Consider the following 25,415-nt stretch of genomic DNA (forward strand, 5'->3'; position numbering starts at 1 on the left):
TCTTGTCATCATAAAAGAAAATGTCCAGCAAGAGACCTCATAACAGAAGATGAAAAATTCCCTCAAATCATAAACTCTTTCCTTAATAACGAGATTCTCCCAATAAATGTCAATAGCAATGATCTTGCCTCAAAGGTCAACACCCTCATTATAGGCACTTACTGACTTTAATATTAATGACATATACAATATTATATAATTATAATAAAGGTGCATTTATGACTTTAGCATTATGTTGTGTCCTTGAATGACATTTGTGATTCATTTCATATCTATCCAATTAAATATACACTTAAAAAACAATTTTAGACATTGTAATTTAAAAGTACCTACCTACTTTATGTATTGTCTATCTAACAAATTGAATTGTTTTATTTTTAATTACAATATGAATGATTCTTACCTCATTTAGAATTGCCGTTATAAATCTAAAATTAAAAATTATTAACTATTTTCAATTTTATTAATTGTTATGAGTTGATTTGACATAGTTGTTGTGTTTGTTATTATAATTAAATATTTTGAAATTAATTAATTGTTTCAAATAAATTGATCTACAAAACAATGTCAGCATTTTTATTTTTTAAATGTCAATATTCTAATTTACTAGCTAAAAGTTTTAAATTAATTGATTCAACCAGTTAGTAGAGGTCAATTTTTTTTTTAAATAATAATCAGAACAATCAATAGTCGTTATCAATCTTTTCAACTGATCTCAACCATACTTTCAAGATGTTCCGTCACCAAAAACTAATCTTACATTTAAAACATGGCTGTGTATACAATGAAAGGCCTCAACAATGAAGATTAAAGCATCTCAATTCAAGTGAGCAACAATTAAGAGCTGCGTTTTGATTCAACATAGAAAATAGAAAATTATCACTTAGAAGATGGAATGGCTTTTTTGGATTCCAGCTGTGGTTTCAGCTGGTTTAGTAGTGTTTCTGATGGAATTTCTGAAACATATATGGTTGAAACCACTGCAAAGTAAAAAATATTTCGAATCACAAGGGATTCAAGGACCTCCTTATAAGTTATTCTATGGAAATGCTCCTGATATTGTTAGATTGGCCTGGAAGGAAAGCTCTAAACCATTGCCACTGTCAGAACACAATATAGTTCCTCGAATTCTTCCTGCCTATCATCATTGGATGGAAAAATATGGTACATTTATACTCTTATCCAAGTGAAACATTAACGAAATCCTATCAATTAAGCAATGTGTTTATCGATGAAGTTCTTGTGCATGTATTTTATCACTGGGCACCATCCAGTGAAGAAATCATATATCTTGAATTTTGCAGTAGAATATAAGAACAGAATGATCTATAGCACCCAGTTCATTATGCATTATCTGTGATGTAGGTCAGGAATTTGTTTTCTGGTTTGGGACTAAACCCAGGCTTTATGTTACTCACCCTGAGCTTGCAAAGGAGATACTGTGTAACAAGTTTGGACACTGTAACAAACTTCAAAATAAGCAGCTCGGAAAACCAGGCATTGGAAGGTTAAATGGGGAGAAATGGGCACAGCATAGAAGGATTCTTAATCCTGCTTTTCACACTGAACTCTTGAAGGTGAATCCTCTGAACATGAATAACAAAAAGATATGCAAAATCCTGGGATTGTAATAAGCTAGTTGTCATATATATCCTATGCACGTTGCACTATTTCTAACAGCTCAATTGACATTTCAGACACATTGCAACATAAATTTAATTTTCCTTTATTATCTTCAATCTGTGTATTAACACTAAATGCCAGTTTTATAATACTTTGCACTTTGCAGGGTATGATTCCCTCAATTGTACAAAGTGGTATCACCATGTTGACAGAGTGGAGTAAATTGGTGTCATCAGGTGCCAATGAAATTGAAGTTTTTAAAGATTTCTGTATACTTACATCAGACATAATTTCCCGCACAGCATTTGGAAGCAGTTATGCAGAGGGCAAACACATTTTTCATTTGTTGGATCAACAATTACTTCTCTATTTTGAAGTGATGCGCACTGTTCATATTCCAGGCTTCAGGTAGCAAGTTTTACCCTTATTTTCTACTAGATTTTCTTTTTTCTGGACACTGTAATTTGCTGTTAGACCTTGTCCAGAAATATTTTTGAAGATGCTAAATTGAGAGGTGTGGGTGTACTTTATATCCGGTACTATGTGAACAGGGGATCTCATCTCTATTTAATAAAGTTGAGGTTCAAATTTATTAGTAGATTGGATCAAGGAAGGTACAAACCTGTCATCACAATAGTCCAGCAAAAATTTGAATCATGATGATTACAACAACAATACCACCACTTAACCAACATATTATGAAAAGAACCCATAAACATATACTTTATTATCCCATTATACAACACACAAAATTTTTCAAAAAATTACATAAATTACTTGTTAAATGGTGACTTCCCATATGATTCTAACTTCTTAGAAACTCTTAGACCGAAAAATAGCAAAGCATGCAATAGGTTTCCCTTTGTTGAGAATTCTACTCGATAAGGAATTTCTAATATACCAAGAGATGCACATAAATAGCAAGGCATGCAATAGGTTTCCCTTTCTTGAGAATTCTACTCGATATATATGAGATGAATAAATCAAAGGCTTTCTACTAATGTGTACTTGAGCTGGTAGATGGAGTACAAATAATAGTATTCCTTAACTACGTAAATCTCACTACATAGACAAAAGTCACTCTCACTCCTCTCATTATTTGTCAATTTACAATCTGTTACCTATAAGTTTCTCAGAATTGTTTACCCACTTTTACCAAGGCTTTTTAATCCAGCATGGTCGGTTTTATCACGCTACCTCGTTTGCACCCAATCGCATGAACACACGCCAAACTACTAGTTAATTCATGTATTAGGTTAATAAAGGGTTTCTTTGATTTTGACTAACATCCTAGGCAAATCAAGCCATTGACAACCTTAAGAAATCGATTCCAAAAGAAATCACATTTTCCATCTCTTAAAAGGGAAATTTAAGTAGACATCTCACATTTTAGCTTCAGAATAGATCAAGCAACTAGATAGGGTATGTGACTATTAAAATTTCATCTGAATGAGAGGGTAGAAGCAATGAAAGACTCAGTTAATCAAATTTCAATGCAGAACATTAAAAAAAATCAGCAAACCACGGTTTTTACATAACGAGATATTTTTTTGTCTAATTTTCAAGACCTTAAACCATATAAAATTAACCATTGATGAAAGATCTGTGATAGATAATTCTTCACAAACAAAAAAACCCGGTTTAGACTTAAATCGATTTTCCAAAATTCCAAAAGTTTGTGAGCAGCGATGATGCCCTAAAATACCCAAAGAGGTCAAAAATGGCTTAGAAAACCTGCAAATCTGGTATGGGTTTCAATTCTATCGCTGGATTCATGTTCTAGATGGAAAACTATTAAGATTCTATCTTTGGTTTGATTAGAGGCATGCCCAATTACTCCAATAAGCTCACCTCTTCACAAGAAGTCTCCCAAAAATACCCCCTATTCTGTAAAACAACCCCATATTTCAATGAGTGGATTTTCGCAATGAATTCCTTGGACCCTGTGCTCATTCCTCCATGATTCCAGCAAATAAATTTTGCCTTTTTGTTTCTAAGACTTTGACGTTTTCCTCCGATTTCTCAAACAACCCTGTGCTCGTGAATTGTTGCAGTCTATCAAGAACAAATTCACACAAACAGATTGTTGTTTACCCAAATCGAAGGTGGAATTCACAATTTATGACTGAAAACCCATCATCACTGTGTTTTAAGAGATGTCAGATTCCTTTTGAATCACCAAAACCATCGCATAGGGAAGCCAAGTGTTTGATGGAATGTCTACCTTTGAATTTTTGTGATGGCCTTTAATGGAGTTGATGCTGATTGCCCAATTCCCAAAATTATTTGGTATCACTCCCATTTGTTTGAAATTTTATGTTATGATGCACAGTCAAAATAAACAAGAAATTGATAACATATGAAACGATGAAATACATCTGAGATGAAAGAGTTCTAAACAAAAGCAGATGCTTTTCACTAATGTAATCTTCAGCTGGTGCAAGAAGTTAGAGCAAGAGTTATTTGGCCCACCACAAATATCTCTCATTCAATATTTGTCAGCCTACATTTATTCACATGCCATTTCAATGTATTGGAGTCCAACTAATTAACTTTAACAGTCTAGGCTAATACTTTGAATTAGATACACACAAGAGTTAGCAATCTGGTTCTGTGAAAGTTCCCGTTAGAAGAGAATTTCAAGGATAGAGTAAAATTCAAAAGTAATGTAGGCTATTGCCATCTCACTCCAGCACAGTGGGATCTACTATTACCCTCAACCCCTGATCTAGACATATTATTGCAGTCACTCACCCAAGACAAAACTTCAGTAATTTCTACTAGCCCAACTCCTGAACACAATTTCCTGAAGTTGAATCTATACATCATACAACTGTAATTTCTATTGGATCAACTTAGAGAGTACAACAGTCATAAAAAATAAGTACTAGGGTAAGAAGAACCTAGGTTATGCAAATTTAAACGCGATTAAATACAACGAAAAAATGAACATACATGTTTGCAGTAAGGCTCGAACTAGAAAGAGTAACCTCCTCATCATCATTTGTATGTGCAAAAGGTCCTAGAAAAATCTGAGAATGCTCATAAAAGAAGGTCCAAGATTGAGATGGCTAGGCTGGATTACAAGGATGCTAAATAATCCCCCTATAGCCTTTCCTAGAATCCGAGATGTCTGACCTTTGGTAGTAGATAAAAAGCTAGTAATGTGTATCTGTCTCTATGACCTGGCTTGCAAATAAAGGGGAGACCTTTGACAGTGATACACAGTAAAACCTCTCCACCCAGAACGAGGCTTGAGGGGGTTGTGGTGCTCTAGAGGTAATATACAAATTGGAATGCTGTACCACTAAGCTAAACCTCGTGTGGTAATGAATCATTTAACTGTCCACATATTAGAGTCTATAGGACACATAAAAATTGTGTTTCTTAGTCTCAGTCTTCTAGAGGAATATTGGTCAATTCACCACAGGAATCCTTAAGCAATGTGCAAAATGATGCTGGAAACATTCAAGATAAATGATTATGTAACCTACAATCTATAGGAAATGTTCTACTTGGGGTTGAGCATTTATGGAGAAGTCCAAGTGACCTAAATTAGTTTTTGTAAACATTTTCTTTGGAATACAATTGATGGACTATTTTGAGGGAAGAAGAGAGAAGGAACATCTAAAGAATAACTTAATGGAGGAATTCGATCAATAGAAATATTTATAAGCTGGATAAACAAATTGGTCTCAAATTGGTCAAGAGGATGGACAAAAAATCTACTTGGACACTCAAATTGGTCAAGAGGATGGACAAAAAATCTACTTGGACACTACACTAAGGAATTGTAATGTCCTTTTTTTAAGCCTTTCCAATATCTTTAGAAGCTCCAACTTTCTTCTAGAGTGCCATCCTTTTTAGAATGTTCAGATAATGGTGTGGTGTTGATCAAGATGAGTCCGTTGACGCTGTCAGGTGGAGTTTCATCATTTCGAGTGCATTCCAAAATATTTGAAAGAATATTTTGTTTTTGGAAGTACCAATTTTGATTAAGTTGGATCTTTAGTAAGCTTCAAAGCATGTTGGTATATTCAAAGTTCATTTTCAGGCCATTTTTTATATTTTCCATAACTTTAGGCAGACGTGAGAAAAATAATTAAACTATTATATAATTCATATTTTAAGTTGTCAAATAGTGAATTAAAAGACAATAATGTGTGATTCATCCAAGATCACAGTTTGTGCAAAAAAATTCAAAGGTGGATCAAGCCAGGGTTCATGATTATACTGAAGAATTAAGAGAGCAAGAAATTGTTGATAACAAAATATCTAAGTTACCGGGTTTTGTTGGAGAACCCCTCGGGTTCTAGTCTTGGTCTAGTTCCCTCTGGGTTCAAACAGGGTCCTTCCCACAGTCTGTGGGTTTGGCCCTATGAACCGGGGAAGAATCCAGGCAGAATTTTGGAGAATTTCAAGGAACCCGAGAAGAATTTGGCACCGAAGTCAATTTTTTTAACCTTTGTAAAGTGTGTTTTTTTTGTTTTTTTGTTTTTTTTTCCAAAGGAGGTCTGATAGTTAAATTCAATTGATGCTATGAATTGTACGGCACTCCCATAAGGAATTCATGCTTCAAGGTACGCCTCCCAAAGTCTTCAATATGCAGCAAATTGCCAAATAGTGAGTTACAAGTCTGCAATAAATTTTTGAACACACCCAATATTGAATAGATCCCTCCAAATGCAAGAATGGGGAGCTATAGATCAATAAAGGATAGGGAACACTTTATATCAAGTAGGAAAGCATGTAAGCTCACCCAGCTAGTTTCCATATTCATCAACAATACTCTAGAAAGCCTCAACCTGTACCAGCACCTCGAATATTAGCTCCAACTCATGCCAAGATTCATGGAAGGATTGAAAATATTCAATTTGCTGCACTAAACAACCACCTCTAGGTCTACTTGTGATTTGCTGCGGAAACAACATGCTTGGAACTGTACGACCCATCAAAACATGGTTTTTCCTTGAGTTTCTCCACACAAAACCCATCAATGCTCCACCTTCAGGTCAAGGCTCCACAATATGAAGTGTCAAGGTTCCACAAGATGAAGTGAATAACATCCCCAACAGGCAGCAACTAGGCTACCATGTTCACACATCAGCACCCATCAGTTTGGTATATACATCATGACAATCGAGTTTTGATTATTAATATGGTAATGTATTTTGCTATGTTATTTGACTACTAGCATAGTAGTGTATTTAGAACTTAACTATTGTTGCATATATGTATACATTTTTTATTTTTATATGTTTTTTACTGACCAACCTGCAAACCCGAATCTCAAATCCGAACCTGGAACCAACGAACCTGGAACCAACAACTTAGCAAAATATCTTTCCAAGAGTCACAGATTTATAGTAATAAATTTATGAAAGTTTCAAGCAAATATAAATTTATTAAGTTATGTGTGTGCAAGTGAATATATATAACAATTTGTTATGCTGTGTGCTGGTGAAAACATCAGAAAATTACAAGTGTAGTGTGTGCAAAAGTGAATGAGTTAAAATCAAATATTTTTATTTGTTGCTGAGTTACCGAGCTTATCAAATATTTTGTATTTGCTGCTGAGTTACCCTGGCTAAACCATATTATGATCCCGAATTAGGCCATATCACATTAATGACCACAAAGGGCGAGATCGATACTAATTTGAAAGGCATAAAAGCCTTAATAAAATCTGCCGTAGCCTTGGATAGGCTCTAAAAGGCTAGCGCAGCATTTAGAAAGGGATTGCGGCCTATAACAAGCTGTTATACCAATATTAAGGGAGTTGTACAACCTTTGCGAAGTGACATATAGCCTTGAGGAGGTTTTGAAAAGTATAAAGGGTTGTTAAATGGCAAAAAGAGAATGCTGATTGGACTATAAAGCAGAGGTCAGCATTTAAATTTATGAATTTTCGAAGTATTATCAGTTTTGAAAGGAAGTTCTAGAAATTATCAACTATGCATGTATTTATCATTTGTTACCTGGCATGCACGTCAACCAATAATTTTTGTAAAGAAAGTTGTTCCCAGTATTTGGGGTTGAGAAATTTGATTCTGTGGCAATTATTTGTGAAAACATTTGAATCAATCTTGAATACAATTTGTTTGATAAAATGCTTGCATAACTTAAAATATGAAAATCGCTAGGAAGCTTATTACAGTGGTATTAGAGTTGCGTATTCTACCAACCAAGTGGTTTTAAATAGTTTTATGCAATGAAAGGATTCATATGCGGCCAGGTTACCTTGCCATTCTTTAGGGGAGAGAACATGGATTGGCAATCTAAATTCTTACCCAAGGATGAAGATGTAGATCCTACTGGGTAGGTATTAATAAGAATACAGAAGGAGAAGATGAACTATGAACTAGAGGCCACAAAAATTGATGATCGCATCAAACATTATCAGATAAATTCAAAGACCAATTTCTTTTAATTGATTTTTGAAGTTACAAGAATTAGAGCAGCCAAGAAAAAGGGGACTTAAAAAATTACATGAGAAGGTCAAGAAAGAGAGAGAAGAGACTAAGGTTCCGAAGGAGAAAAAGAAAAGGAAAGTCAGTGTTAGGATCTCTAGTGCCAAAGACCAAACTCTATTCCAAGACATCTCCTTTCAGCCAACAAAAAAAGAGTTTTTCCATTGCAAGTAAGAATAAAGACAAGAATTCACCTAGAAGAAGAAATATTTTCCTTTGTGTTTAGAGGAAGAATTACAAATCATAGGAGGAGAGGCCGGAAAAGAGAAGTTGGAACAAGAGGAAAGTGAGTACTTGAGTTACATTGAATTTGATGAGTCAAAGGCAGATAAATGCATGAACTTCTCCAGTAATTAGGGGAATGTTCCTAAGCAATAAAATTGCCAAAATGCCATTCTGAAGGTTTCCGTAGAAGTTCATGCTGTGTAATGTCCCTTATTAGGATGGCTTATGAATTTGGGACAGTAATCTAATACTTTAACTACAAGAGTCTTTTTCCTAAGGAAGTATAAAGAAACTGATATAGATGACAGTAAATGCCACTTGTAATGAGAATGATGACTTATGTACAGATATAAGAATATATTGATCCTCCCAAACTTGTTACAATTGATAACTCAACAATATATATATATATTGCAATTATCATAATGAATATAATATTCTGTTTTACAGTGTACAATCCCTTTCCCGTCTGATATGATAGAATGTCTTCTGCTATGTCTTAGATACCGACGATTATGTAATGACTATTAGAGAGATACTATTGCTCTTTGTTATGTTCGCTTTGTTGGTGGAGACCCGAGTCTTGTCAAATGTATGAACTGTTACGGCTTGTTACAACATTTGGCCTTCGGCCATGTAGACTATACGATAATTGTGAAGGTGTAGATGACACAGGTGATTCTGTCTCTAGCCTTTAATGTCAAACGCTTGCATCCGACTGGCACCTTCGTGGTTATGAGTTGTATTTGTCAGCAATCGATTATGGCTTTGAAGTCTTTGTTTCCCTTCTGCTATCGCACAGGCTATCCTTCCGAAATAATATATAATGTCTTAACCTCCTTTTAGAGTGTTTCGATCTTTAAGTTTATACCTTGATGGTGAGAGGATACAACGTTTGAAGCCACATGTTGGTTTGACGCACTCTTTCCTTAAATCGAGTTAATAGCTAACCAATGAAATGGTTAGTTTGATAATCGAGTTCCTTGATTAATATATTAAGCGCCTAAGTGTCACGCATTACAAGGGAAGTAAGACGTATGTATGGAGGATTGTAATCCTCGATACCCATAATGACGTGTTTTTTGCTCAGGAACATTGTCTTTATAACCATACATAGATATATTTCTTCAAATATTTATGGGGACATGACAGTCTCCCCTTCTTGAATTTGCTTGTCCTCAAGCAATTTTATTGTCTTCTTTTTCCTGCACTAAGATTAGTAACACTAATATATACAAATATATGAATTAACATGATGCAAAGTATACTTAGGAGAATCAAATATTTATGGGGACATGACAGTCTCCCCTTCTTGAATTTGCTTGTCCCCAAGCAATTTTATCGTCTTCTTTTTCCTGCACTAAGATTAGTAACACTAATATATACAAATATATGAATTAACATGATGCAAAGTATACTTAGGAGAAAAGAGTGGTTGCCTTGAGCCTTTACCTGTTTTGGCTTCCTTGAGCCTTTTGTAAAGACTGACCTCCTTTGGGTCAGTAAGTCTAATGGACTTCCTTGAGCCCTTATTCATAGAGAGGACTGACCTTCTTTGTGACATCCTTCTTATCTAGGGCACTGGCTTCCTTGAGCCAAGCTACCCTTATTGGCTTCCTTGAGCCCTCATGCTTTAGAGAGGAGTGACCTTCTTTGTGTCATCCTACTCCACTAGGGTGCTGACTTCCTTGAGCCTAGCTGCCCATATTTGGCTTCCTTGAGCCCTATAATTAGAGAGGATTGACCTTCTTTGTGCCATCCCACTCATCTAGGGTGCTGACTTCCTTGAGCCTAGCTACCCTCATTGGCTTCCTTGAGCCATTACACTTAGAGAGGATTGACCTTCTTCGTGTCATCCTACTCTTCTAGGCAGGTTTATGGCTTCCTTGAGCCACGCCGCCTATTCTATGTACATGTTCTAATTCTTGAGTAATTTGATTGTAAAAAAAAAACAATTTAATTGGTACAACTTTCTAATATTTACAAATACAATGGTATAAATTAAATTTTATATATAAGTGTTCCTCTCCTTTTGGGGTGCCTCAACATCTTCTTTCCTTTCCCATGTGGCATCTTCCACCAGTAGACCTTTCCATTGAATTAGGAACTCGGTGATGGTTCTATTTTGTAAACTTCTTTCTCTAGTATCCAAGATAATCTCTGGTTCTAATATGAGTTTTCCCTCATCATCAAATGGTGGCAACTGTGTACATGGGACAACTTTCTGTCCTAGGAATTTCTTCAATAGGGATACATGAAATATATTATGGATCTTGCTATTTTTGGGAAGCTCCACTTCATAAGCTACTTCCCCTATCCTTCTCAAGACTTTGTAGGGGCCATAGAATCTTGGTTTGAGTTTTTCTGCTCCACTTGGCTTAATTGATGATTGTTTGTATGGCTGCAACCTCAAAAACACCATGTCTCCTACTTCAAATGATCTTTCCATACAGTTCTTATCAGCATATAGTTTTTGCTGATTTTGGGCTTGATGGAGGTTTTCTTTGAGAGTTTTCATGATGTCAATATTCTGCTGAACAAAGTCTTTAACTCTGGGTACTCTACTATCTTGGACAAGGTCCCCAAATGTTGTGGCTTCATATCCGTACAAGGCCTTGAAGGGGCTCATCCCTATAGATATGTGATGTGTATTGTTATAGCAATGTTCTCCAAGATGTAACCATTTAGGCAACGTCTTCTGCTGCCCTATGATGTAGTTCCTCAAATATCCTTCTATCCATTTATTAATAATCTATGTTTGACCATCTGTTTGTGGATGGTAGCTTGTGCTAGGTGTAAGTTTTGTACCTCCTAATCTGAAAAGTTCTCGCCAAAATTGGCTAAGAAAGTGGCTGTCCCTATCGCTAACTATATTTATTGGCAACCCATGAAGTCTAAAAACTTCTTTAAAGAACACTTCTGCTATTTGAACTGCCCTGTAGTTGGTAGAGATGGCAAATAAGTGAGCATAATTTGTAAGTCTATCTACTACAACATAAATATAGTCCTTACCATACACCTTAGGTAGTCCGGTTATAAAATCCATGGAGATACTTCCCACTTCTAGTTGGGAATGGGTAGTGGTTGTAGGAGGCTTGTTGGGTGTCCTTGTTCTACCTTGTTTTGTTGGCAAGTCATACATTCTTGCACATGTTTGAGGACATCTTTCTTAAGTCCCTTCCACGAATATCTTTCTCCAACCTGCTTGTATGTTTTGTAGTAACCTTGATGTCCTGCTAGGGGATTATCATGGTATTCCCTCAAAATTTTATCCTTCATTTTTGAATTAGCAGGCAGATATATCCTATTTTGTATAAGATAATGTCTTCATTTACCTTGTATTCATCATTGGGTATTCTCCCTTTTGGGATTTCATTGGCAAGGGAATCCTTGGCATATTTTGAGATGATGTCATTCTTCCACTCCTTCGTGATGCTTGTAATGGTATTCAAACAAGGGCGTCTTGATAATGCATCTACAACTACATTATGGGTACCTTTGACATATTCAATGTCAAGATCATAAGCTTGTATCTTACTTATCCACTTCTGTTGCCAGTCGTTCAAATCTTTTTGATTCATGAAATAACATAAACTATTATGGTCAATTGTTGGAATTTTGCTAAGGCATGCATAATGGCTAACATCTCCTTGTCATAAATTGAATAGTGCCTTTCCATTTCAGTCAACTTCTCACTTTCAAATGCTATTGAGTGTCTTCTTTGCGTGAGGACTGTTCCAATCCCCTCTCCCGACGAGTCACATTGCAATTCAAATGGTAGTGTGAAATCCGGGATGGCTAGAACCGGACATGAACTCATGGTTTCCTTCAATTGGTCAAATGCTTGTTGCGCTGTATCATTCCATGAAAAGGCTCCTTTCTTGGTTAGGTCTGTGAGGGGTGCTGCTATTTTGGAAAATCCTTTAACAAAACGTCTATAATAGTTGCATAGACCAACAAACCCTCTGAGTTGGGTCAAGGTTTTGGGTGTAGACCACTCCTTAATAGCTTTGATCTTTTCCTCGTCAACGCTCACCCCTTCTTCATTGATCTTATGACCCAAGTAGAGTGTCTCCTTCATGCCGAATTTGCATTTCGACTCTTTGGCATATAAAGATTCTTTCTCTAGGATGCTTAGGACTTCCTCCACATGTTGGAGATGTTCTTCCCAGGTTTTTCTGTAAATGAGGATGTCATTGAAAAATACAAGTAAAAATTTCCTTAATTGCTGACAGAAAACATGGTTCATGCATGATTGGAAAGTGGCTTGTGCGTTTGTAAGGCCAAGGGCATGACCAAAAATTCAAAGTGCCCATAGTGACATTGGAAAGTTGTCTTGGGTACATCTTCCTCCCTCATTCTTATTTGATGATAACCGGTTCGTAGATCAATTTTGGAGAAATATTTTGCTCCATGAAGCTCATCAATCAATTCATCAATTCTTGGTATAGGGTACCTATTCTTGATGGTTCTTTTGTTGAGGGCCCGATAGTCAATGCACATCCTCATGGTTCCATCCTTTTTCTTGACTAAAACAACGGATGATGCAAAGGGGCTGTAGCTTGGTTGGATGTGCCCCATCTTAAGGAGTCCATTGATGGTCTTCTCAATGTCCTCCTTGAATCTTTGTGGATGTCTATAGGGAGTGGTAATTACTGGTTTGGCACCTTCTTCGAGTTCTATGGAGTGTTCAAATCCTCTCCTTGGTGGGATCCCATGTGGAATGTCTCCAAAAACCTTCTTGTGTCTTTTCAAGATGGGTTGTAAGTCTACATGAATCATAGGTGAATTTGGACCAGCTTTGTCTAAGACCAAACATTGAGCGATCCATTCCCCTTGCCCATGTCTAACGATCCTTTCTATGTTTTTGCAAGAAACCACTTTTGGATCTCCATTAGGTAGGCCCTTTAATGTTACTTCTCATCCATCATGCTGAAAACAAATCTCAAGATTTGGGAGGTCCATGGTGAACGTCCCAATGAATGGATCCAAGGTCTCCCTAAAATTATATCATTCTCCAATGTGATCACATAGAAATCCCCTTTAATAATATCCTCCCCCACCTTAATCTCGAGTTGAGGAATGACCTTGGTGCAATGATTAATGGTTCCATTTACTAGTGCTACTTTAAATCCTTCGAACTCTTCAGCTTTCAGCTTCCTTCTTGCTACCAAATTTTTGCTAATGAAGTTGTGGGAAGCCCCACTATCTACCAAGGAGATTACCTTTTGTCCTTTGAGGACTCCTTTAAGTTTGAGTGGCCTATCTTCGTAATCGTTTGAAATTACAGCTAAGGTTCCATGTTCTTCCTCTTCTAACCTTGGTCTTTTGTGTGGACTTCCTTCTCCTCTTTCGTCCTTTGGTTCTTCCATTTGATTTAATTGTCCTCTCTTACATTGATGATCAAGTCTCCATGGTTCTTTGCATCTAAAACATAGGTTCTTCCTTCTCAATTCGTCCCTTTGTCCTTGGCCTCCCTTGGTTTGGCATCTATAACCAGGTCTCCATGTCTCATTGCAAAAGTGGCATGGTGTTCCTTTCTCCTTATGAGATTCATCCCTATGGCCCCTCCTAGAATATGTCTTGGATGTCATGTATCTTGGTCTATCTTTGGAGTAATTATCTTCAACTTTGATGGCCCTTTGTATTGCTTCACTTAGATTTTGAGGCTCCAATGGATTGACTATCTTTTTGATTGATTCTTTGAGTTCTTCTATAAATAGATAGGTAAGTCTTCCTTGAGAGAGGTTGGGAACCATGACTGCCAAGTTCTGAAATTCATTTGCATATTCTTCTACTGTCCCTTGTTGTGTGAGTAGGGTTAGTTCCTTGAAGTACCATTCCGGATGTCTTTGATCAAACCTTATGATGAGCCTTTGGCTGAATTCACTATACATGGTGATGCTTCGGTGATCTTGAGTGACAAGGCCATGGTGCCACCAATCATGTGCTATCCCTGTTAGATGAAGGGTGGAAAATCTGATGGCATTTTCCTCTGTCATAGGGCTGAGTGATAAATATGTATCCAATTTTTGAACCCACGATTGAGCTGAAAATTTCTTGGTTCCATCAAAGTACGGCAAAGTCATTTTACTCAACCTTGCTTTGAGATCTTTGTCAACATGCTTCTTCCTCCTATTTGGATTGGCTTGGGTTTTGACCTCATAGTATTCTTTGAAAGGGATGTGTTCTTGTATTTCGGGATCTAACCTTGCATACCTTGCTGCTAATTCATCCACATTTTTCAGTTACTGGTTCGTTCACTTCTATCATGGGTTCTTCCCTTGGCAAAAATGATGGCATAGTGGGTCTAAGAATGGATCCCTGAGATGACTGCTCATTTTCAGATTGGTTGGAGTGTGTGTCCCTTCCCAAGATGGGGTTGATCCTAGCATTGTTGTTACTCATGTTTTGAATGGCTCGGAGGATTAACTTGTTTGTCTTCTCAAACTTGTCATTTGTCTGCTCCATGAAGGTCTTCATTTCTTTGGCTAACTGTTCTGCCATGACTGCTTGGCCGTTCCTTCTATGATATGTTTTCATTCACCAGGTTCCCACAGGCTGGTAGGATACTTCGCTCCAATACCACTGTAATGTCCCTTATTAGGATGGCTTATTAATCTGGGACAGAAATCTAATACTACAAGAGTCTTTTTCCTAAGGAGGCATCAAGAAACTGATATAGATGACAGTAAATGCCACTTGTAATGAGAATGATGAGTTATGTACATATATAAGAATATATTGATCCTCCTGAACTTGTTACAATTGATAACTCAACAATATATATATATATATATAGATATTGCAATTATCATAATGAATATAACATTTTGTTTTACAGTGTACAATCCCTTTCCTGTCTGATATGATAGAATGTCTTTTTCTATGTCTTAGATACCGGCAATTATGTGATGAATATTAGAGAGATACTATCGCTCTTTGTTATGATCGCTTTTCTGGTAGAGACCTGAGTCTTGTCGGATGTATGAACTGTTATGGCTTGTTACAACATTTGGCCTTCGACCATGTAGACTATACGATAATTGTGAAGGTGTAGATGACACAGGTGATTCTGTCTCTAGCCTTTAATGTCAAACGCTTGCATCCGACCTTCACCTTCGTGGTTATGAGTTGTATTTGTCAGCAATCGATTATGGCTTTGAAGTATTTGTTTCCCTTCTGCTATCGCACAGGATATCCTTCCAAAATAATATATAATGTCTTAACCTCCTTTTAGAGTGTTTCAATCTTTAAGTTTATACCTTGCTGGTGAGAGGATACAACGTTTGAAGCCACACGTTGGTTTGACGCACTCCTTCCTTAAATCGAGTTAATAGCTAACCAATGAAATGGTTAGTTTGATAATCGAGTTCTTTGATTAATATATTAATCACCTAAGTGTCACGCATTACAAAGGAAGTAAGACGTATGTGTGGAGGAATGTAATCCTCGATAGCCATAATGACGTGTTTTCTGCTCAGGAACATTGTCTTTATAACCATACATATATATATTTCTTCAAATATTTATGGGGACATGACATGCTGACTGTGAGAATGTTGTTGAAACTTGTAAGTACAGAAAATTGGATGGAAATCTCCTATGCTAGATGTGTACCAAAACGATTTCCAAACAGAACCAATGGAGAGGAATGTATCTGTTGAAAGAGCTATTTTTTGTTATGGCTCAAGTTTGTTTGATTTAGAACAGGTTGAAAGTGATATGTACCATCCATGGACAGCACATATATATATATATATATATATATCCGAATCAAAATAATTAATTCATAAGACCACGTTGATTGGATGTTTTGACACCAAAATTCAATGATGAGTAAGTAAATGATGATTCTTTCTTTGAGTATAGAGCTGTCCTAACGTCATTCCAGGAATTTGGCAAAGGTGATGTTAGAGAGAACTGAGTTTGAAAATTATGCTAAAGCAGACAAATCAAAAAATTTGTTGTCTGATGCTGATTTTGATCAAAGGTTTAGAGAATGAAGAGCCAAATGATGATCACTGAAGAAAGGGTTGTGCAAACTTTAACAAGACGTGATAGCACACACAACTTCCTTTAAGAATTCTATTGGAAAGTGCAGCTTGAAGACAGACAAAAGGTTAAAAAGGATGGGTTATTCTTGTAAATTTGCAAACTGTCCAAGAAGCATTGAATGTAATTAAATCATTTTACTTACAATTTAAGAAGGATCATGCTATCCAAATTGCTGAAGATAAGGAGGATAAGGCTGATCAGCTCAACCTAGAGCTAAGTCTAGCTCATTTCATTCTACAAAGCAGAAAATAAGTCACCTATTGCAACCACACCCAAGGAACAAGAATGTGATACAAGGAGTATGGGGGGTAAACAAATAATTGAAGGAATCAATGAGCTCCAATAGGACTATGATTTGGAGCGAAGCTACCTTTGGAGACGTGAAGAAGGATTTAGGAGTGATGAAGAATTGCTTAGTGATTTCAGCAGCTCCATTATCATGAATATTTAGCATGATGACAGCACCTGGAAAAATATTCAGGAGTCCAATTTCATTGGACTTGATAAGAAAATTTTGCATGAAGATACATCTATTTCTTATGCAAAACTATCTTTTGATAATCTAAGTTGTGATACACCTCTTAATTCAAGAAACACGTATGGTGAGAATAGTAGGATATGAGATCCAGGTGATTGTTTGGATACCCAACACTAAGAGTCAAAGTGAAGCAAGCAGGTGAATTTTATATTGGAGGCATGGTGAGGTATGTTCATCTATTTCCTTTCAGCCCATATGCAAATAATTTGGCCATGTTGCTGATGACACTTAAGAGTGGGATTGATAAAAGATTTCATATAACACTCTAGTATGAGTTACTTCCTTCTACACAACAAGAATCCAGATTTTGTGAGTATTTTAGACTTGGTGCAGTCATTATCGATCCTATCATCCATCGCATGAATTCAGTTGCTTACATATAGATGTGTTGAGAAGTAATTTCTGTCAAGGGATGGAGCATTTTTTAGTTGATGATTTTGGAAAAGGAAACTTTGGCCTTAGTAAAGATATTCTCTGTCATTAGAAAGCTTACAATTGATGTTAATGTAAGGATATTTCATTATTACAACAGTTGTTCCAGTTGTAGGATGTTATTTTGATAAAATAAAATTGTAAGTTGATAAATTCAAAATTGAACAATAGTAAGCTAAGTTTAATTCCTTTGAGGTCAGGGAATTTTTAGAGAATGTTGGGAATCATTATCAGCTGAAAAGAATGGATCCTCCAACCACTACAAATCTGATTTTGGTGATTTGTGGCTATCACAATTTTTTTCAGCCTACACCAATGCTGATTTCTATACTTCTTTGGAAGGGACAACCTTTAACATCATTAACAAAGATCAATTTGCAAAGGAGTGTGTTGTGTATCTTAATAGATTAACTTGGGGGCTTATGTAGACAACTGATTTCTGCATATTTATGACCATCATTTAGAGAGACTGGAAATGAAAACTGTGAGTGTTTTCACAGATTTTCCAGTTTATATAAAAGTGGAGCTTTGAAAGCATGTTATGGTATTCCTAAGGTTGATTTGGGATCCTTGAATCATATTGGGCTTTGTTAGCGGCAATATTGTACGAAAATAAAACTAGTTAATTAAGTTGTAATTGTCTTGGTTAGTTGGCAATCGAGGGATGGTAGTTGCGGTGCGACGGTTGGCGCTCGCACCCCCTTGGTATCTTTATATACTTCCGAATGTAACTTGTGACACACGATTATGAATGGAATAACATCTCTTATATTTTATCTGATATCTATGGCATTATTATTCTGCATTGCGTGTTGTATCTATATGTTTTAAGTTATTCACCCGAGAGGGTAAACATTTGGCGCCATTGCCTAGACATACTCGGGAAAGGAAGGAGCGGATGGCACATGGACATGATGGGCCTACCCGTTGGTGAGATAAACCCAAAGGCCGACGACATGCAAACAGAGCTCTACCACGGAGAAGACACTGCAATGAGGGAATTCTCAATCCTCCTTCAGGTGGCCATCGAGATCTATGTCCGAAGGGAGGCCACGGAGGCTGAAATCCCAACAAGTGTCGTGTGGACAGCACTGGAAGTTAGCCCGGCAGTAAATCAGTTGATGAACCACCTCCTCCGGTTGCTTGCACAGGCATCACTGGCACAACGAACTCACCTGGAGGAGATTGCCCGGGAAGAGTGACGCCAACAAATCCTCCAACAGTACAAAGAAAGCAGCCATCGGGAAGTGGAGCGTGATGGCACGAGGCCAAGAGGAAATTGAACCCTGAATCCCAGAGGGATAAAAGAACATTCTATATTTGAATAAAGGTGTCATAATATTGACACAAGTTGTATCTGATGAGATGAATTAATAAAGGAGTGTTCTGTTTTTATGTGTTGTTATTTATGGAAATGTACAGGAATTAATGCCCAACCTATTAAACAAAGATAGAAATAAGAAAGCACAAACGGAGGAGTGGGAGGCCGCACGGAGGGCCTTGATTTTGGAGCAACAAGTAGAACGTAGACGAAGGCTGAGGCAACTTGCCAAAGGACGACCTGCCGAAGGGTTGCCCGAAGGGAACCAAGGAGGTGTCACGAAGGGGGCAGAAGCCAAGGGAAATTTCTATGCGTCGCCAGAACACCGTAGGGTGAGAAGCCATGAAGAGTTTTTGGAGGAAACAAGGTTACAGAGGAATCTAGTCGAAGAGACCTGGGATCAATTCAGAAACTTATCCCTTATGCCGCAAAGTGAGGACCACCAAAGGGAGCTAGTAGCGGGCGTGGGTGAGAACGAAGGGGAGGACAACCATATGGCTGTAGGTGCGACACACGGTAGGCAAAACACCATACCCCCAGTTACCCAAGCAGGACACACCACTGACGCCGGAGGGAGTGGCGCAGGGGCACAGACATAGCCACAACCACCTCCGGGGAGACGACCCCCATCAATGGTGAGTAAATAGAAACTGCCGAAGTTCAACTGCGACGGGAAGGAAGATCCCATCCACCATTACCGCACTTGTGAAACCATATAGTCAGCGAATGGTGTTACTGACTAGGACGAATGGGTAACACAATTTCCAGCAACCTTAAGGGGAGTGGCCATCGACTGGTACTCAGATATGGATAAGACCAAAGTCGGCACATGGCCCGACCTGAAGAAGGAATTCGGGATAGAGTTCCGCCTTCTCAGAGATGACAATGAAATAGTAGCCGAAATCTATGGAACAAAGAAGAACAAGAACGAGACTATCCGAGCCTATAGTCGGCGGCTCAAGGAACTGTTGGGGAAAATGGAGAGTCAACCAGCAGACGGGTTGAAAAAGAGATGGTTCGTGGAGGGATTGAAACACTCCCTCCAGAAGAAGATGAAAATTGTCCCACCGACCTCGTACGAAGATGCATACAACAGAGCAATGGATCTCGAGAGTGAGACCAAGACATCCAAGAAAGAAAAGAAGGATAGCTCGTCCGAGGATGATGACTCTTCCGAGGGAAGCAGCAGCGATGGCGAGGCTAGCAAAAAGGTGCAAGTGCTCCAGAAAGACATGGAGCGAATGAGGAGAGAATTTAAAACAATGAGAAGCACGGGTCGAACAGAAGGCGACGTATGGTGCACGAAGTGCAAAGAGGAAGGACATACGAAGGGTAATTGCCCGAAGAAGGCCTTTTGTGAGATTTGCCAAGTGATGGGACACTCCATTAAGGAGTGCCCATACAACATGAAGACCCGAAGTATGCAAATGAACCAAGTGTTGTTCACTAAGAAGGCCACAACATCTGAGCCAGCGGGTACGGCCCAGCAAACCACGACATCATCTGGAGGTTACCGGGACAACAGACGCGGCGGCATAAGGAATAACAACAATAACAATAACAGAAGCCGTATCTAGTATGACGCCAAGGGTCGGCCAATGATCCAGTGTAGGGCCTGCAATCAGTGGGGGCACTTTGTCCGTGATTGCATGAAGGAAGCCACCCCTCAAAACCTCTGCCGATGGTGTGGGCCAGGCGACCATGAGGATGCAAATTGCCCTAAGCCAGGGGTTAATCTCCTCATCATTGAGAAGACTGGAAGAAAAAGGCCACTTATCTGGACCCCCATACGAAGAAGGAGAGATTACGGGAGGCAAAAGCCAATATTGAATGTGAAATGACGGCCAAACAACGGAACAACAAGGTGGCAAGTACATCATCTCGTACGGAAGCTGAAAATAACATCATTGGGCAAGTACTGCAGATGGAAGTACCTATAATGGTAAAGGACCTTCTGGAAACAATGCCACAGTGTAGAACCGCCATTTTTAGTTCCATACAAACCACTGCGCAGGCACCTTTGTGTTCCACATGGGCTGAAGTTCCGGTCAGCCCTTGGCTGACCCAATGTTGTTGGCCATAAATAGTGGTCGGCATCCTGCTGTAGTAAAGACAGGAATTCTTCATACCATTGGCACGCAATCCTTCATACTAGATTTTGTGGTAATCCCACTCAAGAAGAAGGGGTAAGACGCCATCTTAGGCAAAGGGTGGCTAGTTACAGCAAAGGTGAACCACGACTGGAAAAAGAACACCCTTTCTATGGAGAAAGAGGGGTGAAAGTACACCATTGATCTGAGGACCCAGGTTGTCGACGAGGAACTGGCGTCATCTAACTCGGATTCGGAGGATTCAAACAGATGGGAGTGGGACTCCTATGAAGGTAAAGACGAGAGGGAACCAAATGAGGAAGGAGTGCTGGAACTTGGCGGATGTTCAGAAGATGACACTTCCTCATTGAATGGACTCTTCCACTGGCAAATGGAAGACTATGAAGTGTTTCATCCGGCTTGTCACATGCTACAGACTGAGGACGAGTCAGACGAGAAGGAGGAGTTTCCACCAGAATACACGGAGCACAAGGAGGGAGACGCCAAAATAAATGATGTCTCGGCATACAAATTTTTGAAAGATAGGCCAATGCGGTTCGAAGACTCCACTGTGAAGGAAACAAACCTAGGAGACACTGCCAATCCCCAAAATATCTGGGTAGGCAACGATTGGAGCCCAGTGCTGAAGGCTGCAGCATTCAAAATCTTCCTGGAATACAAGGACGTATTCGCGTGGTCCTACAAGGATTTGAAGGGGGTTTCGCCAGAAATGTGTGTCCATCAGATACCATTGGTCCCAGGAGCTCAACCGGTACGGAAGAGGCCGTACCGAATGAACAAAAACTATGCTGCCAAGGTGAACGAGGAGATCGAACGGATGCTAGAGTCCAGCATCATATTTTGAGTGGAGACAAGTGAGTGGGTCTCGCCGATTGTGATTTCACTAAAGAAGGAGGCCAATGAGATCCGCATCTGCGTGGATTTTCGGTGCCTCAACGCTATCACCATCAAGGACCCATTTCCCATACCCTTCACAAATAGTATCCTGGAGGAGGTGGCTGGCCATGAAATGTACTCATTTCTCGACGGCTTCTCAGGGTACAACCAGATTTCAATAGCTGAGGAGGACAAGCTAAAGACCACCTTTGTGGTGGAAGATGGAGTCTATGCATACAATTAGATGCCTTTCGGCTTGTGCAACGCTCCCGCAACCTTCCAGAGGATAGTTCTTCACATCTTTGATAAGATGTTGGTGGGAAATTTTAAAGCCTTTTTGGATGACTGGTCAATTTTCAGTAGCGAAGACACTCACTTGGTGGCGCTGAGAGAGTGCATGGAGCGGTGCCGAAGGGCCAGGCTCGCCTTAAATCCACAGAAATGTCGGTTTATGGTATCACAGGGGAAGTTGCTAGGCCATATCGTTTGCAAAGCTGGATTGAAAACTGACCCAGATAAGGTACGAGTAATTGTGGAAATGGAGTCGCCCATTGATGTGACATGAGTCAAGTCCTTTTTGGGACACATTGGATACTATCAGAAGTTCATCAAGAACTTTGCCCAACTTTCATTTCCACTCGACAAACTAACTCGAAAGGGCGAACCATACATATTGGAATCGGCACAAAGGGAAGCATTCCAGGAACTCAAGATGAGATTGGTGGCAGCACCCATTCTAGCCTATCCAAACTGGGACCGAGAATTCCACGTACATGTGGATGCCTCGAACTATGCCATTGGTGCTATGCTAGCACAGGAAGGGGCACACAGGTTGGACCACCCCATCTATTTTGCGAGTAGGTTGATGTCGAAAGCCGAGAGGAACTACAGTACCACCGAGAGGGAGGCCCTCAGGATGGTCTATGTCGTACAGAAATTTCGACACTACCTATTAGCGACACCCTTCACCTTCTATGTGGACCATCAGGCCTTGATGTACCTGGTAAACAAACCCATCATCCAAGGCAGGATAAGCAGATGGCTACTGTTGCTTCAGGAGTTTATGTTCACAATAATTGTACGGCCAGGCAAAAGCCATGTCATTGCTGACCAATTGTCTCGGATCAGGTCCGAAGAGCCACCAAAAGGGGTGAATGACAACTTCCCAGACGCCCACCTATTTAAGATCGCAATACTACCACTATGGTATACTGCCATAGGGGAATATCTCTCCACCTCCGTATTCCCCCAAGGCATGCCTCCAAGAGAGCGAAGGAAGCTTGTGTTGAGAAGCCGCACATTCCAGCTGATTAATGGTTTATTGTATAAAATGGGGCCCGACGAGGTGTTATGCCGGTGTGTGATGGAGGAAGAGGTGCCAAGCGTCTTGAGGGAAGCACATGAGGGGCCCGCAGGAGGCCATATGGGACCAGACACTACAGCAAGGAAGGTGTTGCTAGCAAGCCTCTGGTGGCCCACATTGTATAATGATGCGAGAGAATGGGTAGTAGGTTGTGATACCTGCCAGAGAGCGGGGAGGCCGCTGAAAAGGGATTTCATGCCCCTCAACCCTTCTCATGCTCAAGAACTATTCGAGCGCTGGGGGTTGGATTTTATCGGGCCACTCAAGGTGAGCCACGCTAGGAGGTGTCACTACATTGTGGTAGCCATGGAATATTTAACCAAGTGGGTCAAAACGTGGGCCCTACCTGACAACTCGGCCGTAAGTACAACAAGATTCATCTATGAGCAAATTATTACACGGTATGGGATCCCTATGCAGTTGACAAGCGACAGGGGTGGACATTTTGTGAACCACATTATTAAACTCCTTACTACGGAATTCAAGATTTTCCATTCACTGTCTAGCCCCTATTACCCGCGAGCCAATTGGCAGGTCGAGGCTACCAACAAGATTCTCGTGGGCGTGATTTACAAGTCGTGCGGTATCGAGGGAGAAGACTGGGAAGAAAAATTGCCTTCGGTCTTATGGGCCTACAACACAACCTACAAGGTGACCACCGGCCAGACCCCATTCCAACTCATGTACAGGCAGGAAGTTGTGGTGCCAGCAGAATTCATGGTGCCAAGCCTTCGCATTGCAGTAGAGAATAGACTCGGGGATATGGAGAGCCTGAGGGAGAGACTGTATGCCTTAAGCAACTTGGCCGAAAAAAGAATGATGGCATTATTGGCCACAGAGGCAGCCCAGCAAAGACGAAAGGTCTGGCACGACAAGCATCTTCGAAGAATAAATTTTACTCCGGGGCAATTAGTGTTGAAATTCAATGGGAGGAACGAAATCAAACCAGGAAAATTCAAAGTGTGACGGCTAGGCTCCTTCATGGTACGCGAGGTCAACGCCAATGGGGCGATTAAGTTGTGGACGCTCGACGGGAAGGAGATACCAGACGTCGTCAATGGGTCGAAATTAAAACAGTACCACGAACAGAGACGGGCGATCGATCCCGGACTCTCTAGAAGAAATAACAATTAAAAAAAAAAAAAAACGGTATGGCTCCGTACGACAGTTGTCTGTACGGTCGAGAAAAAAAATACGACGGAGGCACTATACTGTGGGGGCCACCCAGGTGGCACTGCATGCTCACCGTGCGGTGGAGCCCGCGTGCCCACTGTGCGGTGGCACCACGGGGTCACCGTGCGATGGCACCGCGGGTCCACTATGCAGTGGCACCGCAGGTCCACCATGCGGTGGCACCACGGGTCACCGTGCGATGGGTATATAACCGCACGCAGCAGCAAAGAGGCCAACAGAAAAAGGCATAGGAACCATTCCGAGGAGATTAAAGCCAAGGTAAAATCGCAAGGAAGAAGATCACACTACCACACACCAAGACACCGCACCTCGCCATACACCGTACTGACAACAGCAGCAAAGGAAAATATTAAACCGTACGACAAAGAAGGAAAGTGACATTACCGTACGGCTATAGCAGTCTGGTATAGGTACGGGGAAAGAGAAAGAGGCACGTGCTTGATGATTCTAACCCTTTTTTTTTTAAAAAAAAAGAGGGCACAAATGACAAAAGGAGCATTATTTAATGGACGCCAGTGGGAAAAGTTGGCAAAAGCAGTTACAGCAGTTACTTGGTGCAATGTCATCAACCTCAGGGAACCAGAATGTGGTCCGGATCCTACCTTCGGGTGTAAAGGTAAGAGGCGGCATGGCTGACAGCAACAAAAAGAAAGGGAAGAAGGTACGCTCCAAAGTGCAACAGACTCCAGCAAAGAGTGACGTGACGATGGACACAATCACTTTTGAGGGTTTGACTGGCACAGATTGCAAAAGATGGTGGAATGAGACCCCAAATGATGACCCTATGAAGACACAGCTGCGACTTGCACAGGTACAGTGGGCCATCCAGATGCCAATTTTTTGCATCAAGGACTTCGAGGTGGTGTTGCGTGCCATGATTGGTAGCTACGACTCACATAGGTGGCAATCAGTATTTGATTACGACCATCAGCAGATTATAGTATCGTTTGCTTCGATCGAATTTACCAGAGTTTTCAGTATTCCGAGGGTGCATGGAAGGAAAGTGGATAAGGCACAGAAAATAGCCCCAAACTTCAAAGACAAACTTCTGAAACTGATGTGTCGCGACGACTTCACAGAAGCAGAACTTGCTAGCCTTCAGCACACAAGCAAGAGTCATGGTCTAAAGAAGTCGTTTTTTTAAAAAAAGGAATATGGCAGTGCCTGGTGGATGTATTGAAGAGCCGGTTGATGGGAGCAAGTC

At 39.9% G+C, this 25,415-nt stretch overlaps 1 protein-coding gene across 1 annotated transcript in view; it reads left to right on the plus strand.

Annotated features, from left to right (window-relative positions):
• Nucleotides 1-815: 815 nt before the first annotated feature.
• LOC131038720 (cytochrome P450 734A1) overlaps nucleotides 816-25,415 on the plus strand; it is a 54,478-nt gene continuing 29,878 nt past the window's right edge. Inside the window, exons 1-3 of the mRNA XM_057971244.2 lie at nucleotides 816-1,164; nucleotides 1,366-1,577; nucleotides 1,790-2,031. Coding sequence (XP_057827227.2) covers nucleotides 891-1,164; nucleotides 1,366-1,577; nucleotides 1,790-2,031 — 728 coding nt within the window. The 5' untranslated portion in view covers nucleotides 816-890. The remainder of the gene's footprint in view (nucleotides 1,165-1,365; nucleotides 1,578-1,789; nucleotides 2,032-25,415) is intronic.

This window comes from Cryptomeria japonica, chromosome 3, assembly GCF_030272615.1.
Source record: "Cryptomeria japonica chromosome 3, Sugi_1.0, whole genome shotgun sequence".
Taxonomy (NCBI): domain Eukaryota; kingdom Viridiplantae; phylum Streptophyta; class Pinopsida; order Cupressales; family Cupressaceae; genus Cryptomeria; species Cryptomeria japonica.